Genomic DNA, 17,426 nt, shown 5'->3' on the forward strand with positions numbered 1-17,426 from the left:
TCCCTGTCTCGGCCCCACTTTCACTAGAAACCCCTCAATCACTTCATTCCTAACACACTTACTGTCTATGTATAGATTATTCACTGCTAGCAACAAACTTCCACCAATTCCATATAATCTCATCACATACTACATTGCTTTCCTATCAACTCTCATAAGCTTTCTTCAGATCTATAAATGCAACACATACCTATTCAACTTTTGTTAAAACCACCCTGCACTTTCCAAGATTGCATCCTGTGTTTTATTATTAATAGTATAGTATAGTATTTTTAACTGCCATATAATAAGCCATATGACAAAGGAAGTAAAATGTTTTCCCAAATCCTCTGAGTGAGTTTTCAGTATGTTACTTGGGTAAAGTGATCCAATTCTGATTGTCATAAAAAATTTATTAAAGATAAATTTATAAACTAAAATATACACCACACCCAAATTATCCTGAAATTTACCATACTGCCTATATACAAATTATTCAGTTTGTCTTCAAATTCTGTTGAGATTTTACCTTAAGATTTATCATTCACTGTTTAAACTGGTAATATTTGCAAAGTCCTACAAAATTGTACTTAAATACAGTAGTAAGCATTTATTTAGCTTTTGGTTTCTGCAAAACCTATAAATATACAGTGGTTAAAGGAAAAGAATTGTTTAAACACACTTTGAATGAGTAGTGTGTAGCCTACCATCAACGTTAAAATGTACAACATACCAAATGGAGTTTTTTTCTTGTACTATATCTGGAATGTTCTAGCACATGGCAAAAGTTTTAAAAATTCCTAATTTCACAGCATCGATATAAAGTAACTAGCATTTCAAAATGTCTCGGTCAGCAAAATTATATCTAAACAATGTACTGTATATGTAATTTTGTCTATACAGCTTGGTGCTGGAGGCGGGGATATCAAGACAACATAGCAATATAGAATATAAAATACTCACATTCATCAACATTTTTCTACAACATTATTTTGCTGGCATCAGTTTTATAAAACGCCTTTTACATCATTTAATATTTTATATTTTATGAGAGTCTCAGTTATAACGGAACACAGTAAGACTGATGTTGGCCTACTTCTTTTCCAATTATATTTTCTATGCAATCTATATCCTATGCAATCTTAGTTTTGTAAATAAATTAGTGTAGCTTATATCAAGTTTGAGGGTTTTTTAAAGATAGATATATATACTGTACCAAATTAAATCCCTACCATGTGACACTCCAGGGACCAGAGGGTTGATAATAACTGAACTTTTGGATATCTGATTATGATACACCTAAAAACTACATCTCTATACAGTATATGCAACTTTGCATCAATTTTAGCATTAGTATAGTGTAAACCATAGAAATTAGTAACACTTGTATGGTTAGGGAGAGAGATCTATTTACTGTATATGCATACATACCGTATATACGAACATCACATACATACTGTACATTTATGGAGGTATAGAACAAATGGTAATTTTTGTTTTTTATATAGACTACCTATTTCTTTACTTCACGAGTTCTGTTTTTATCTAGTTTAGCCGATTCCCATCCATACTGCTTAAGAATGCTTGATGACAAAATTTCTTGAAGCACATGCTGAAAAGATTTATTTCCGAATCTGCAGTTTGGATTTTGTAAGAGCATTGGAACTTGATACTCTTCTTACAGTACTTAGTGTTGTTCAGGATTTTTTTTTTTCTTTTTTCTTCAAAATTAAACATGATAGTTGGTAGGTAATTTCTGGGTATCATTAAACATGATAGTTGGCAGGTCATTTCTGGGTATCATAAGTTATTGTTGACCAATATTGAAAATAGTAATTGCTGGACACCATAGTGACTAAAGTAAATTAATAGTTATATTCTTCAGGGTAGTGTTCTTGGCCCATTACTTTTCATACTATATGAGCGTGCAGTACAGTATATGTTTTGGCATTGAAAACATACTTATTCCTTATGTAGATAATGTTATTCTTTTTGCAGCCTATCTTATCTCTTGAAAGTAGACCTGGTATTGTTGAATCCCTTAACAGAGATCTTAGAATTACAGTAGTGAATGGTCCAAATTATTGGGATAAAGATAATCATTAACAAAACTCAAGAAGTATGATTGAAAGTAGGTCAAGGACATTGAATCCTCCCCACCTGTTTCTTTTCATTGACAATGTTTCTGTAATTACCAACAACTTTAAAATTCTTAGTATCATTCTTGGATAAAAATTTCTTGGTAAAAACACAAGAGGACATTATTTCTAAATGGGAATTATGTAGAAATGGCTATCTGTCATGCTAGGACTATTTTCATGTGGGATTTTTTTTTTCTAAATTAAAGACTTCAAACTGTCCTTTAATTCCACAAAAAATATATTTATAGCTTTTCAAGATTTTTGGAGACCTGTCTGTCATGAGTAAATGTTTGATCTCATTTATTCTGACATGTTTTGATTACTTGTCTCTTGTTTAATCTCCTGAAATAATTTTTTTGAAAAAAAAATCTTGGTCTCAAATATATCATCCCTGATCAGGATATCAATTCCAGGCACTGCTTCTCAATCAGCTTTGTGTATGTTGTATAAGTTTTTACATAATTGTACCCATTCATTGTAGATCTTCCCAGACTTTAGTAACCACTACACAATACAAGGCATGCGGTTAATTCCTACCGTTTTGCCTTTACTTACTTAAAGCTCAATACTACACAGTATTCCAGGATCCATATCCAGGTTGTGACCAAGTTGTGGAGCAATCTTCCGAATCAAATTGTTGAATCTGTGAAACTTCTGAAGCTCAAAGCTCAGAACTTGTGCAAATGGTTTTTTCTTGAGCAGGTTGATACAGTATATCTTTTTTTCAGTTTTTATTTGTTTGAAATTTTTTATTCTTTTCATTTCCATATCCTTTCCACTGTGCTGCTTTCTAGGTTTGGCCCATTAAGCTTGCAGCAGCTAATATGGTCCAAGAGTACTAATCGTTCCTAGGACAATGTCACGTTGTCTTTGGTAATTCTGACTGAATAGTATACTAAAACAGTTTAGTTTGTACTCTCCTTTCTCCTAAGGCAAAACAAACCACTGTTCCTTACCTTCATTTTAATTTTGGTTAGATTGCTATGAGTTGCTTTCACAAAATATATCAAATTTACTCCTTATCTATTCATCTTGCTATTATGTTAACTTTGTCTAAGAAACTTAAATGGACAAAAAGTTATAGAAACAAGTAAACTATATATAAAACAAATACAGTAATACATTATATACATAAAACTATACTCAACACAGCAAAATACAACTAATAAGAGAAAGTTCAGTACAGTGTTTTAAACAGATTCCCCTCATGGTGTCACCACATCACAGATTACTGGCTTGCCTCTTCTCTATTCCCTTTCCTCCTCGGTCTCTCGGTTTCTATGTATATTGGTGTATTTCTGAAATTGTATCCAAACTTATTCCCACTTTTGTTTCACACCCCCATTGAAGTAAAATTCAAGGCATGTTTCTGTATTTAGTTTTCCCCTCATCCTAATCGGGTAGTAGAATCAGTAAAACTTAAAAAGTTCAAAATTGGAGCAAATGCTTAATGTTGAACAGGCTGACATAAGTCTTTACAGTTTATATATGACATATCTATTTTAATGTTGTTACTGTTTTTAAAATATTTCATTAATTTTCTCTCGTCGTTTAAAAATATTTTATTTATTTTTTCTCATCGTTGATTTACTTCTTTAATTTCTTTCCTCACTGTGGTATATTTCCCTATTGGAGCTCTTGAGCTTATTGCATCTTGCTTTTCCAACTAGAGTTGTAGTTTAGCTAATAATAATAATAATGATTTTAATAATACGATCGGGGGCCTTCCCACACACGTGCTAGAAATTGCTGCTAAATACGCACAGTGTGACAGGCCACTTTCATTATGTCATTGAAAGGGAAAGTTTCCTTCCAAGTGTTTTAGTGCATGACGGTTTATAGGGTTGGTGAGCTTTGGGCAGGGAGTAAGCAACAGCAGTTAAGAGAATGCGCATGGTGGAGGAGGCAAAGGCCTAGGTCGATGTGAAGGGATAAAATACAGAATAAAAAGAATTAGTCTGATAAAATGAAAAAATGAGACGTGAATGGTCGGTTAGAGTTACGTGAAGGGTGAGGGGGGATTAAGGAGGGGGAAGGTGCAACTAGGGCAACATCATAAATAAAGAGCATAATAAGGAATGAAAGGAATTTGGGATAATATTAATCATAAAAACTGTAACATGAATATATGAGTGAATGAAAGGAAATTGGGATAACAATCATAAAAACTGTAATATGAATATACGAACAAGGTTAGGTTAGAAGGGATAAGCAGAGAGAGTTGGTATTAAATTGTATAATGAGAATAAAAGAGAGACAGAGAAAGGGGGAGCGGTTGGTTAGCGTGTAGGCTGGTTAACTGAGGAGACGTGGTACCAATGGGGAAATCAGTTTCAAACCAGGTACCCACCCCTCTCGGTCCTTTTTCACTGCATTGAGTACTGTATACACAAATTTTTACAGTATATTAAACTTCATAAAATAAAAGTAATATTGGGATTTTAATAACTTGAAATCATCTCTGCTCCCTTTTACAAATATGAGGATTATCACAGTTTAATTGCTTCAGATATTTAAAAATAATTTACATTAGTTATAGGAACCAACTGTATTGTTTTCCATCTGAAACAGTACACTAAATCATTTCAATTCATTCGGCCTGACCACAAATTTTATGTTGTGAATCTTATTTTATTTTTGGCTACAAAATTTATCTTGCTTAAAGAGGGCTTACTTTTTTCTTACTGACTTTAAGAAGGCAAGATTAGTGAGTTGCACTGCTAAATATTTTTTCTGCCAAATTACAAAATCACACTTTAGATATAGCTATACAGGGATATTGAAAAAATAAGCAGAGATCATTCATTAACTTTTATAATTTACTTTCGATATGGGGTTATTTCAAATAGTTTTCCTTTCAATATAGAAAACATTAATAAATTTACTGATATCAAGCAACAATGACAAATCTAATGGAGCAGATTATTTATGCTTGACATAAATTTCTGCGAAAATGTACTAATTGGTAACTGCAAGGATCCCAGGAAATATTACACCTTTATAAACAAATCACACGAGGAAAGAAATTTAGTGTTTTACTTATATATTCACATAACTATATCTGCATTAGTAAAATCACTGCCTACTAAGATTGAAGTATGATTACTGTAGTCCTTTAATGATACTAGGAGCTAGAAAGGCAACCAATATCACACATGAAACAGGATTACTTTAATGGTATGTCACTATATAGATAGAGGGAGGCCATGTGAAATACTTGGATAATTGGCTGTTGTTTTGCTTGAACGCTTACATAGTAGCTGTAGATAAGTTTTGTTTGAAGGAGCTTGCTTTCTTTTTGATAGGAAATTATTCTTCTTGAAATAATTTTGGAAGTTACCGTATATCTATTTTAAGCCAGATTATATTTAATAAATAAGTAAGGCTTGGCCCAGGAGTGCCGGTTAAAAGTACTTTTATTCTATACCGGTATAGGCAGTACTGTATATACATATACACTATATAGAGTAAATACACACAGTGAATACAACTTTTAAGTTTTAGGCTAAATGAGTCCCTAATTTGTCCATTGTATGATTACATTAAATATGTGTATCATCGGAAAAAAAGAACAAACACCGTAGCTTGAACACAAAGCATCAGTGCACATAAACCGACCACCAAGCTGAATGGACTACCTTTCTTTGACAGTTATAATTCATGTAACAAGGATGATATTGGTACTCCTTTGGTACTCCATCATAGTTTAGCTTCATATCCTTTACCATAAAGGTTTCAGATATTCAGTGTATGAGCATAGTGATTCAAAACAAATACACAAGAATTATAAATATTCCATTCGTGACCATTTTCTATCTGAACTAAAATCATTTACCAAAGGTTACAACAGATAAAGTTGCTGCTTCTTTATATTCAGTTACCTTCAGGCACAGGGAAGACAAAATGATAGGAATCAATTCTCAAAACTATTTCAAAACCTACAAATGTTGTGACCAAGCAAAAACAGTGTTGCACTGTGCTCCAACCTCATACAGACTTTATGAAAATTTACCACATCCTTCACTTTTATCTGGAAATACTGTGCTAGTAACCTAACAAATATTTCCTGTATTAGTACCAAGAAAATTTATCTATTCAGGATGGAATGTGAATCCATATCTTTGGAATAATAAGATAACCACCTATATCAACTGCATTATTAATGCCCAAGGGAATATTTCAGTTCTGAATTTCATACTATCCCTCGGGTATCTCTCAAACTTGACGTTAGGAATTCAAGGGGATACAAAATAAGGATATCTATATATTGCACAATGAGATAAATAAACAAGCACAACAGCAGGGGAGGGTTAATGCATATTGTAGCAACAAACATTTTCAATACGTTATTGTTTAGACTTGGTATAAGTGACATTTGAAATTCAAACCTTTGAATGACATATCTACTATTAACTACACTAACAGAGCCAACAAAAAAAAAATATATATATATATTAAACCCTACCTCAACTTTAGTGTTATTAAAGGTTTATAGAAACCATTTTTGGCATTCCATGAATAATCCTCCAGACCCATTCTATTATATGGGAGACTATCTAGATTGGTTTGAAGTAATTTCTTTTTTTCAAAGCTTAAAGCACCTGTCTTTCACTCCCAGCTTGAAATCAAGCTCCTTACATTTAACAATAAGTTTTCAAATCACTTGAAATGTAAAATATCTGCTTACATTTAACACACAATGATAAAAGTACTGTTGATAAAGTTCTGAGGGAATTCTATGATCCATATTGGTTCACAATAATAAAAAGAAATGGGCCGAGGTGCTTTATTGCTGTAGCTAACAACAAATGTCCATGCATTTCATTAACATGAATACACAGAATTTGGAAGCCCACAATTTTGGCAGACAATTTTCCTAAATTTAATACGTAATTGTCTTTTTAACACATAAAAAAAAAACACTTTTAAACACTTAAACAATCTCGGAAGTCAGTATGAGATGGCTCTGTATCACAAGGATATATAATAAAATGTACTGTAAAAATACTTTCAAATACACATAATCAATTAACTACAATATTCACCTGGATTCACATCTAAATATGATTAACTAAAATTCACAAGGTACACCAAAACACAGAAAGATGCAAATTGTATCTGAAACCATCTACCATCAGAACAATGGCTTGGCATAAGTCTGTGGTTATTGTAGTGCTGTAGATATGGCTGTATAGAAATCCTGCCGACAGGAGTTATGTATTCTAAAATTTAACTGCACTGATTAATGGTAAAAAAAGGTGAGTGGAGACATGACTGGATGCCAATTATTAATTGAAAAGACAAGAAGGGGTAGATGGTAAATCTAGAATTACCACATACATAATACTGCAAATATGGTAATATTCAATGACAGCCTTTTTTTTATTTTCAATCAAAAAGTCCACAGCATAGACTTCAAATTAAGTTTGCAATTGTTTAAGACTTAAAAATGCAAAGAATAATTTTTATTTTATTCCTATCATGAGACCAATATATGAGGTAATGCATATATTTTGAAAATAACTGACACTACTATGTCAATTTTGGAAATGAAAAATATCACTTTAAATATTGAATTATTGTTATAAACCAAAGATTTGATCTTTGAAAAATCTGTATTAGTCATAAAATATCTCTCTCAGAAATTGAACACATAAAAAAAAATGCAATAATCTATTAAATCTTATTTTATGAATATTGTTCAGCTTGCCATGAAAAAAGTATGTTACAAATTGAATCCTTTTCACATGATTAACTTTTTTAGTATTTTCTCTGGAAAAGTAAAACGTTAAAAAGAAATGACATTGTTATTGTAAAACTTTAAAAAGAAATGACATTGTTTAGATATGTAATCATGAAAAACTAGAAAAATTCACTTCCACAAGAATTTCAATATCATTATTTATAATAATCACAATATGATAATTTTTAATAACATGTTTAAAATATGATGAGAATCCATTAATATGGAGTACTATGTAATTTATTTTTCTTTTCACTTGTTCTTATATTCTCTCTTAATTGTTCATTACAAAAGGGAGATAATGAGAGAAGGATGTTCTGCACCTCACTGTTTCCATACTCAGGATTTACTTCAGAAATACCTTTACACAGATACATTAGAAATAAATCCTATCTGGAGGTAGTATAAGAAAAATAAAAATATTATCAAGAAAACCACATCCTGTATAATTCTCAGTCTCTTTGATTCTATCTCCCTTATGTACAGGTTTACTCAGCCCCAATTGTCCTCCGAACGACCTATTTTGTATATAACAGAGCTGAAGAAAATGAACATATTCTGAAGGAAGACAGCAACACCTGGCCACTGAACTTCGGATTCTGAAACCAGAAATAAAGGAAGGTTTCAGGAACTTGTACATTGCATCTTCTAAGATAAATGTGTACTAAATACTATATCTTATAAGCACTAATAAAGTATATTTATTCCAAATACATCATATTATATTCATTTGTCAAGTTATTTTTCATACATGAAGAGAATTATTAATTTTTAATCCCAGACTGAAAAACATGACATTTAGAAGTAATTTGTATTTTTCTTAACTATATAATCCAGTAGTAATTTACATAAAAGCAGAAATCAGCAAAAGCTGGTATGTGGCTATAAAAACTTTCAATGAGGTGTCAACGACCAGAATGGCGGGAGAAGCATTGTCCCCTGCTCACTCATACCTTCATTTTGATGGTAGTCAAGTCTTTCCTTGGGATTCAGTGATGGCAGGTAAGGGATGTGTAAAGAACTACCGGTTTGTATTGTTAGCAAAAAATACAAATTATTTCAAAATTTGCTATTTGTTCCTACACAAAATACAAACCTTGCATTCATTACATAGGAGACTCACTCTTTGGTGGGAGGAAGTCCCTTCAAATGACAAACTTTTGCCCAGGGATCACTATATCCAACCATGATATTGCGAGGGATGACCACCCAGATATTTCATAAAATAGTGGCCTGGCAATATCGAGGTTTGACAGCCCGTATGACTACGTAAAATCAATAAGTTTGTGATTACGCACAGTGACTGCCGACACCCTAATTTCCCCCTTGTAAGACCTGACAGGGTCTTTGGATGCTATACCCATAATGAGATAAAGATGAAGAAAAGAAAGGGAAAGTCAATGCCATTTCATTCACCTTAGAAAAACACTGTAACATCTGCCCTCAAACGACTGCTAATAGTCCTGTGAGGAGCTAAGGTCACTGTACTGCTTGCTGTGCAGCTACCACAGGACCTATTGAAAATGTACCTATGGACATGTGTTTAGCTTATGCCTTGCAGGTAGCGAGCAGTGAAGTTTGTTTACTCCACACACCTGCTTGATGGACATTACTTGCATAACAGAGAGGTTCTTCTTGAATACCAGGGACGTACTTACGCCCCAGACGTCGTGAGCTCTGGGTTGTACATGTTCCTGTCGAAGGAAAGGATTCATGGTACGGTCAATGACATTTCTAATCCACAAGGAGATGGTATTCCTCATCACCATTTTCTTGACTCTACCCAATCTGACAAACAGGTGCCTTGATCTTGGGACAAGCTCCAAGAGCTTGTTTTATGCCTTGGCGCTCTGACAGGATATAAAACCTGTTGATCAAGATCATCGGCTACCTCCCGAAGACGAAAGGAATGATTGAAGTTAAGCTTCTTCAAAAGTTCAAAACTCCAATATGAGCATGGACAGCTCTACTTTAGAGGAAATATCTACTCCTTTCAGTCTAAAGACTCAGCTTAAGGCCAAGCAATTAGACTTTTAATGCGAAGACAGTGCAGTTTTTCCTCTCTGAGATAAAGGAAAAATTCAACTAGGGGTAAGGTGGCTCTGAGTGGAGAGAACCCTTCCACGACACCGACAATAGATTGCCAACTTCGCCTGGTAGACTGAGGTCGATGACCTTGAGGTACCACTTCACCTGTTTCCCCACTGGTCATAAACATCCTCTCTCAGTGAGGAGATGCTTGACAATCTCCAAGCTTTAAGTCGTAGGGATCCCACAACCTGATGCTAAATCCAAGCGTGTGGTTGGCGGAGTAAGCCGTGGAGGGCATTAGGTCTGGACGGGTTCCATTCCACCTCATGCCAAAGTGGAGCTATCAAGAGTCATGGATCGGTTCATTCCACCTCTCCCCAAAGTGGAGCTATCAAGAGTCGTGGATAGGTTGGTTGCCAATCTCACTCTGTCGAGGAGTTGCCTTGTTAGGCAGAACGGGGGAAATGCATTTATATCCAAATGATCCCACGGATGTTGAAAGGGATCCTTAGACGCTGCCAGAGAGACTGGTACTGGCAAGTTGTACACCAGAAGCTCCTGGTTCGGGGCTTTAACGAACAGGTCTATTGTTGGTGAACCCCACAAAGTCATCACTTCTTCATTATATGTGGGTTCAAAGATCACGCGGAACCAACTATCCAAGTCTTCCTACTAAGGTTGTCTGCCAAGACACACTTTTGGCCAGGTATGCTGCGGGGGCATAACAACAATTAGAATAGCGCCAACATATCCCTGGATGTTGTAAGATGTGACTAAAAGGTCCGAGGTCAGAGCTGGGGGAGAGTGACTGCTCCCAGCACTCTAGCTTTGGAGTGTCTGAATGTGCATGGATGTAGTACAATAGAGAGTAAAAGATGTGAAATTGGATGTATGTTTTAGAATAGAAGGATGGGTGTATTGGTCTTATGTGAGACAAAGATAAAAGGGAAGGGTGAAGTGATGTTTGGTTAAGTAACTGGTATTCAAAGGGAAAGAGCAAGAGAAGATGAGGCTTTATTGGCGAGTGAATGGATGGCAGGTAAAGTAGTGGAATGTTAGGAGGTATCATCTAGGTTAATGTGGGTAAGGGTTAGGTCAGGCAGGGGATGTTAGGCTTTTGTTAGTAAAGATCATGTTGTGAGAAAAGTAAAGAGTGGAATGAATGCAGGAATGAATTAAGTAGGTTTGTAAATGGAATTATGTGATTGTGATGCATGACTTAAATGCCAGAATGGGGGCGGGAGAGGTAGGTGTCATTGGGAAGTATAGCGTACCAGGTGAAAATGAGACTGGTAAGAGACTGGTATATATTTTTGTTGAACAAGACCTAATGATAAGATGTAGTTTTTTCGAAAAGAAAGATAACAAGAAGTACTGAGTAAAATTGGTAAAAAAGGGCATTAATGGATTATGAATTGATAACAAGAAGGATGTTCGGAAGATTGAAAGATATGCACGTGTTTAGGGGTATGGCTAACGGTGTCTGATCATGTTTTGGTTGAAAGACTATTAGTTGTAGTAAGAGTGGAGAAATAAAGTGGGGGATGTAAAAGGAAGTTAGTGAAGGTTGAAGAGTTGAAAAAAAAAAAACATGTAAAAAGCAAATATCAAGAAAAGTTGGAAGTGGCATATGACAGGGTGAAGGTGAGAGTAACTAGTGATCTAGAGGAGGAATGCTAGTTAGTAAAAGAAAATTTTTTTGGGATTGCGAGTGGTGTGTGGCAAGAGGATTGTTGGAGGCAGCATGAGGAAGGGTAGTGAATGGTGGAATGAAGGAGTGAAGATAAAAGTGGAAGAGACAAAAAGGGCATTTGAAGAATACTGAGTAATAGTGTAAAGAAGTATAAAAGTTAAAGAGAAAATGTGTAAGTAAATCGTTAAGTAGCTGATGCAAAGAGGACGGCTGACTGGAGGTGGGGTCAGGGATTAGGTCGTTCGTAAGAAGAGAATTAGTCGTAGTTTTGGAAAGAGAAGAGAGGAGAGTAAGGAAGGGTGGTTCAAGAATTGAAGGGACAGTGAAAGATGAAAATGGAAGGTTGTTGAAAGGAGAGGAGGCAAGGAAAACGAGGGCTGAATATTTTGAAAGGGTGCTGAATGTTGAGGATAATAGGTAGGCAGATATAATTGATGATGCAGTGCCAGTGGTGGGAGAAGAGAATGAGAGAGAGATTACACGAGAGGAAGTGAAGAGATCACTAGATGATATGAGAGCAGGAGATGCACCTGGTATGGATGGTGCGAGGGCTGAGATATTAAAGGAAGGGGGTTATGACTGTACTTTCCTGGTCGGTGAGATTGTTTCATGTTGTCAATGGTACCAGTGGACTGGTTGTGCGTATGTATGGTTCCGCTATACAAAGGTAAGGGAAATGTGCGCAGTTGTAATTCAAGAGGTATTAATTTGTTGAGTAAGGTTGGAAAAGTGTATGGTAGAGTTCTAACTAATAAGGATTAAGGATAAAACTGAGGATGCAACTTCTTAGAAGTACAGGCTGGTTTTAGAAGAGGTAGGGGATGTATGGATCAGAGTTTTACAGTTAGGCAGATATGCGAGGATCTGTGGACGATGAAGGTCCAGAGGGCACAAGACGGTGCAAAAGAGACTCCCTCCTCTTGGCTCTAGAGGGAGAAGTGCTGAAGCCAACCCTGCCAGAAGCAGATACTCTATCCTGCTGTGCATCCTTGGCCAAAACCTCAAAAAGTTGGTCTTTCAAGGGGAGAGACCTGAGAGTTCCAAAGACGGCCACTAAAGACGCAGAGCATCTTTGTGTTACGGATTCCCCAGAGTGGAAGTCCCTTTTACCTCACTAGGGGAAGGAGCAACGTGACCGAAAGGTTGACCGAATCAAATGGCCATCAATCTTACTTGAGCGTTCTTCAGAGATCAAACAAGCAGTCACTGAGGAGGGTACTAGAGGAAAGAGAAAGAAGTTGGTACTTTGAGGAGGACCCCGAAGGCGAAGAATTCCTTTTCAACTTCTTCCTTCTGCCATAACTCTCCCACTGGGAGAATGACCACTCCCTACACTCTAGGTAAGGGGAAGCTTTCGTGTAGGAGTGTACTCTGCATGAAGGGCAGATGGTGAGGGTCCGTGTCTTCCTTCGACATAGTGGTGCAGGAGCAGCCTGCCTTGCCTGGGCAAATTCACACACACACACACACAAAAAGAGAAAGGAAAAAGTTTAATTTTAGCCAAGCCATAGAACATGAAAGGAGACATGATCATAGTATAGAAAGTATGAGTGAGCGGTGGGGGGAGAGTGCTTCTCCCTGCTACCACTGGTAATGACCGGAACAGTTGTTAATACCTCGTTAGAAGTTTTTATAGCCGTCTGTCAGCTTGCGCTGATTTCTTCTCAAGAGTAAAGAACGTAAGGTTTGTATTTTGCGTAGGAACAAATAAAAATACAATGATGAGTAAAACTATTATAAACTTTTATACTGTATACTGACTGCTATATACTTTGCATGTCATAAAATAATCTATAAAAGACAACTAAATGTTCAATCTCACTTACTAGGGATCACATAACCACCAAAAAGAATCCAGCATGCAGCAATGATGGATCCAAAACTCAGCATCAGGCCCAGGAAAAGCCATATTCTTGCTCCAAATGGTCCAATGCAGCCATCTGTGTACATATCTCCACGAATTTGTCCATTACTCACTGTGTTAACCCTGTGAAACAAAAAAAAAAAATTAGTCTGCAGTAATCACAGTCAATACCAACTTGTTCCAGTTATGCATTCTTTGTAATAGGGATACGCCCCTCTTGATATATTAATCATAAAGTATGCTACATTCCCCAACCAAATTCTAATTCAACTCTCAATTTCAAACAATCAAGTACAGTATTCTGATATACAGTATACCATATATAGTACAGTATCTGGTCAAGGTGATCAATAGACATCATTACTATTACTATCATATACTGTACCAAGCTGTAAAAGTGGCTGGAAAAGCACAATGTTACAAGTCCACAAGCCCAAGAGGGGGAAGCAATTTACTTATAAGAAAGTGAGAGGAGAAAATTTTCATGGAGAAATTTATTAGTATTTTAAATAATTACACAATTTTCATAACCTATAATGCTTCTGGAGTGAGTTTCGGAAAAAGAAGTTAACCTAGACTCAAGTACCCTGCCAAGGTGTTATACCTTCTCATCATTCGCTATCGCTAAATAGTTCAGGTATCATTCAAATAAAATGTTATTTTCATTATTAAAATAAATTTTTGAATATACTTACCCGATGATCATGTAGCTGTCAACTCTGTTGCCCGACAGAAATCTACGGTCGGAATACGCCAGCGATCGCTATACAGGTGGGGGTGTACACAACAGCGCCATCTGTGGTCAGGTACTCCAGTACTTCTTGTCAACACCACCTCAATTTTTTCCTTGGTCCACTGGTTCTCTATGGGGAGGAGGGGTGGGTCAATTAAATCATGATCATCGGGTAAGTATATTCAAAAATTTATTTTACTAATGAAAATAACATTTTTCAATATTAATCTTACCCGATGATCATGTAGCTGATTCACACCCAGGGTGGTGGGTGGAGACCAGCATACATGTTAACAAAGAAGCTAAGTATCCCGTATTTTATTTTATTAGTTATTCAAAAATAACATAAAATAAATAAGTACCTGGTAAGGAAGACGACTTGAACCATTACTCTGCCTTTATTAAGTACGTCTTCCTTATTGAGCGTAGCGGTCCTCTTAGGATGCTGAACGACTCTTAGGTGCTGAAGTATAAAGGGCTGCAACCCATACTAAAGGACCTCATCACAACCTTTAACCTCGGCGCTTCTCAAGAAAGAATTGACCACCCGCCAAATCAACAAGGATGTGGAAGGCTTCTTAGCCGACCGTACAACCCATAAAAAGTATTCAAGAGAAAGGTTAAAAAGGTTATGGGATTATGGGAATGTAGTGGCTGAGCCCCCGCCTACTACTGCATTCGTTGCTACGAATGGTCCCAGGGTGTAGCAGTTCTCGTAAAGAGACTGGACATCTTTGAGATAGAATGATGCGAACACTGACTTGCTTCTCCAATAGGTTGCATCCATAACACTCTGCAGAGAACGGTTCTGTTTGAAGGCCACTGAAGTAGCCACAGCTCTCACTTCATGTGTCCTTACCTTCAGCAAAGCAAGGTCTTCTTCCTTCAGATGAGAATGTGCTTCCCTAATCAGAAGCCTGAATTAGTAAGAAACTGAGTTCTTAGACCTTGGAAGAGAAGGCTTCTTGATAGCACACCATAAGGCTTCTGATTGTCCTCGTAAAGGTTATGACCTTTTTAGATAGTACCTAAGAGCTCTAACTGGGCAAAGTACTCTCTCCAGTTCGTTCCCCACCAAGTTGGACAGGCTTGGGATCTCGAACGACTTAGGCCAAGGACGTGAAGGAAGCTCGTTTTAGCAAAAAACCGAGCTGCAAGGAACATGTAGCCGTTTCAGATGTGAAAACTATGTTCCTGCTGAAGGCGTGGATCTCACTTACTCTTTTAGCTGTTGTCAAGCACACGAGGAAAAGAGTTTTTAATGTGAGGTCCTTAAAAGAGGCTGATTGGAGAGGTTCAAATCTTGATGACATAAGGAACCTTAGGACCACGTCTAGATTCCAGCCTGGAGTGGACAACCGACGTTCCTTTGAGGTCTCAAAAGACCTAAGGAGGTCCTGTAGATCTTTGTTGGTGGAAAGATCCAAGCCTCTGTGGCGGAAAACCGCTGCCAACATACTTCTGTAACCCTTGATCGTAGGAGCTGAAAGAGATCTTACGTTCCTTAGATGTAACAGGAAGTCAGCAATCTGGGTTACAGTGGTACTGGTTGAGGAAACTGCATTGGCCTTGTACCAGCTTCGGAAGACTTCCCCTTTAGACTGATAGACTCTGAGAGTGGATGTCCTCCTTGCTCTGGCAATCGCTCTGGCTGCCTCCTTCGAAAAGCCCCTAGCTCTTGAGAGTCTTTCGAAAGTCTGAAGGCAGTCAGACGAAGAGCGTGGAGGTTTGGGTGTACCTTCTTTACGTGAGTTTGACGTAGAAGGTCCACTCCTAGAGGAAGAGTCCTGGGAATGTCGACCAGCCATTGCAGTACCTCTATGAACCATTCTCTCGCGGGCCAGAGCGGAGCCAACCAACATCAGCCGTGTCCCTTTGCGAGAGGCGAACTTCTGAAGTACCCTGTTGACAATCTTGAACGGCGGGAATGCATACAGGTCGAGATGGGACCAATCCAGCAGAAAAGCATCCACGTGAACTGCTGCTGGGTCTGGAATCGGAGAACAATACAACGGGAGCCTCTAGGTTATCGAGGTAGCGAACAGATCTATGGTTGGCTGACCCCACAGGGCCCAAAGTCTGCTGCAAACATTCTTGTGAAGGGTCCACTCTGTGGGGATGACCTGACCCTTCCGGCTGAGGCGATCTGCCATGACATTCATATCGCCCTGAATGAACCTCGTTACCAGCGTGAGCTTTCGATCTTTTGACCAGATGAGGAGGTCCCTTGCGATCTAGAACAACTTCCACGAATGAGTCCCTCCCTGCTTGGAGATGTAAGCCAAGGCTGTGGTGTTGTCAGAGTCCACCTCCACCACCTTGTTAAGCTGGAGGGACTTGAAGTTTATCAAGGCCAGATGAACCGCCAACAGCTCCTTGCAATTGATGTGAAGTGTCCTTTGCTCCTGATTCCATGTTCCCGAGCATTCCTGTCCGTCCAAAGTCGCACCCCAGCCCGTGTCTGATGCGTCCGAGAAGAGACGGCGGTCGGGTTTCTGAACAGCCAAAGGTAGACTTCCTTGAGAAGAAAGCTGTTCTTTCACCACGTGAGAGTAGACCTCCTCTCTTCGGAAACAGGAACTGAGACCGTCTCTAGCGTCATGTCCTTTATCCAGTGAGCAGCTAGATGATACTGAAGGGGGCGGAGGTGGAGTCTCCCTAACTCGATGAACAGGGCCAGCGATGAAAGTGTCCCTGTTAGACTCATCCACTACCTGACTGAGCATCGGTTCCTTCTCAGCATGCTCTGGATGCATTCTAGGGCTTGGTAGATCCTTGGGGCCGACGGAAAAGCCCGAAAAGCTCGACTCTGAAGCTCCATACCCAGGTAGACAATGGTCTGGGATGGGACGAGCTGGGACTCCTCAAAATTGACCAGGAGGCCCAGTTCCTTGGTCAGATCCATAGTCCATTGAAAATCTCCAGACAGCGACGACTTGTGGGAGCTCTTAAAAGCCAGTCGTCTGACGGAGCCGGACACAAGATCATGGTACTGCTGCACAGTCTGTGAACTGTCAACCATGGGGAAGCGAGGAAGTACAGCGACAACCCGAAACTGTCTAGACTGTCTGGGTCGTACAGACAACTCCTTATCGGGTTGCTGAGGTTGCCGCACTGCGTCACAACAAGTCACTTCTGCTGGTTGTTGAACGTCTTCCCAGTGACACACTGACTCCGTAAACAAAAAATCCTCTAACAAGGACTAAGCTTGGACTGCATGTCTTGCAACAAAGCTCAAGGTC

The 17,426-nt window shown here is 37.9% G+C and overlaps 1 protein-coding gene across 1 annotated transcript in view; it reads right to left on the minus strand.

The window, feature by feature from the left end:
• Positions 1 to 4,790: 4,790 nt before the first annotated feature.
• Positions 4,791 to 17,426, minus strand: part of LOC137645658 (transmembrane protein 50A) — a 44,151-nt gene continuing 31,515 nt past the window's right edge. Inside the window, exons 3-4 of the mRNA XM_068378490.1 lie at positions 13,414 to 13,574; positions 4,791 to 8,462 (exon numbers count right to left, since the gene is read on the minus strand). Of these exons, the coding sequence (XP_068234591.1) occupies positions 8,356 to 8,462; positions 13,414 to 13,574 (268 nt within the window). The 3' untranslated portion in view covers positions 4,791 to 8,355. The remainder of the gene's footprint in view (positions 8,463 to 13,413; positions 13,575 to 17,426) is intronic.

This window comes from Palaemon carinicauda, chromosome 8 (genome assembly GCF_036898095.1).
Source record: "Palaemon carinicauda isolate YSFRI2023 chromosome 8, ASM3689809v2, whole genome shotgun sequence".
Classification (NCBI taxonomy): domain Eukaryota; kingdom Metazoa; phylum Arthropoda; class Malacostraca; order Decapoda; family Palaemonidae; genus Palaemon; species Palaemon carinicauda.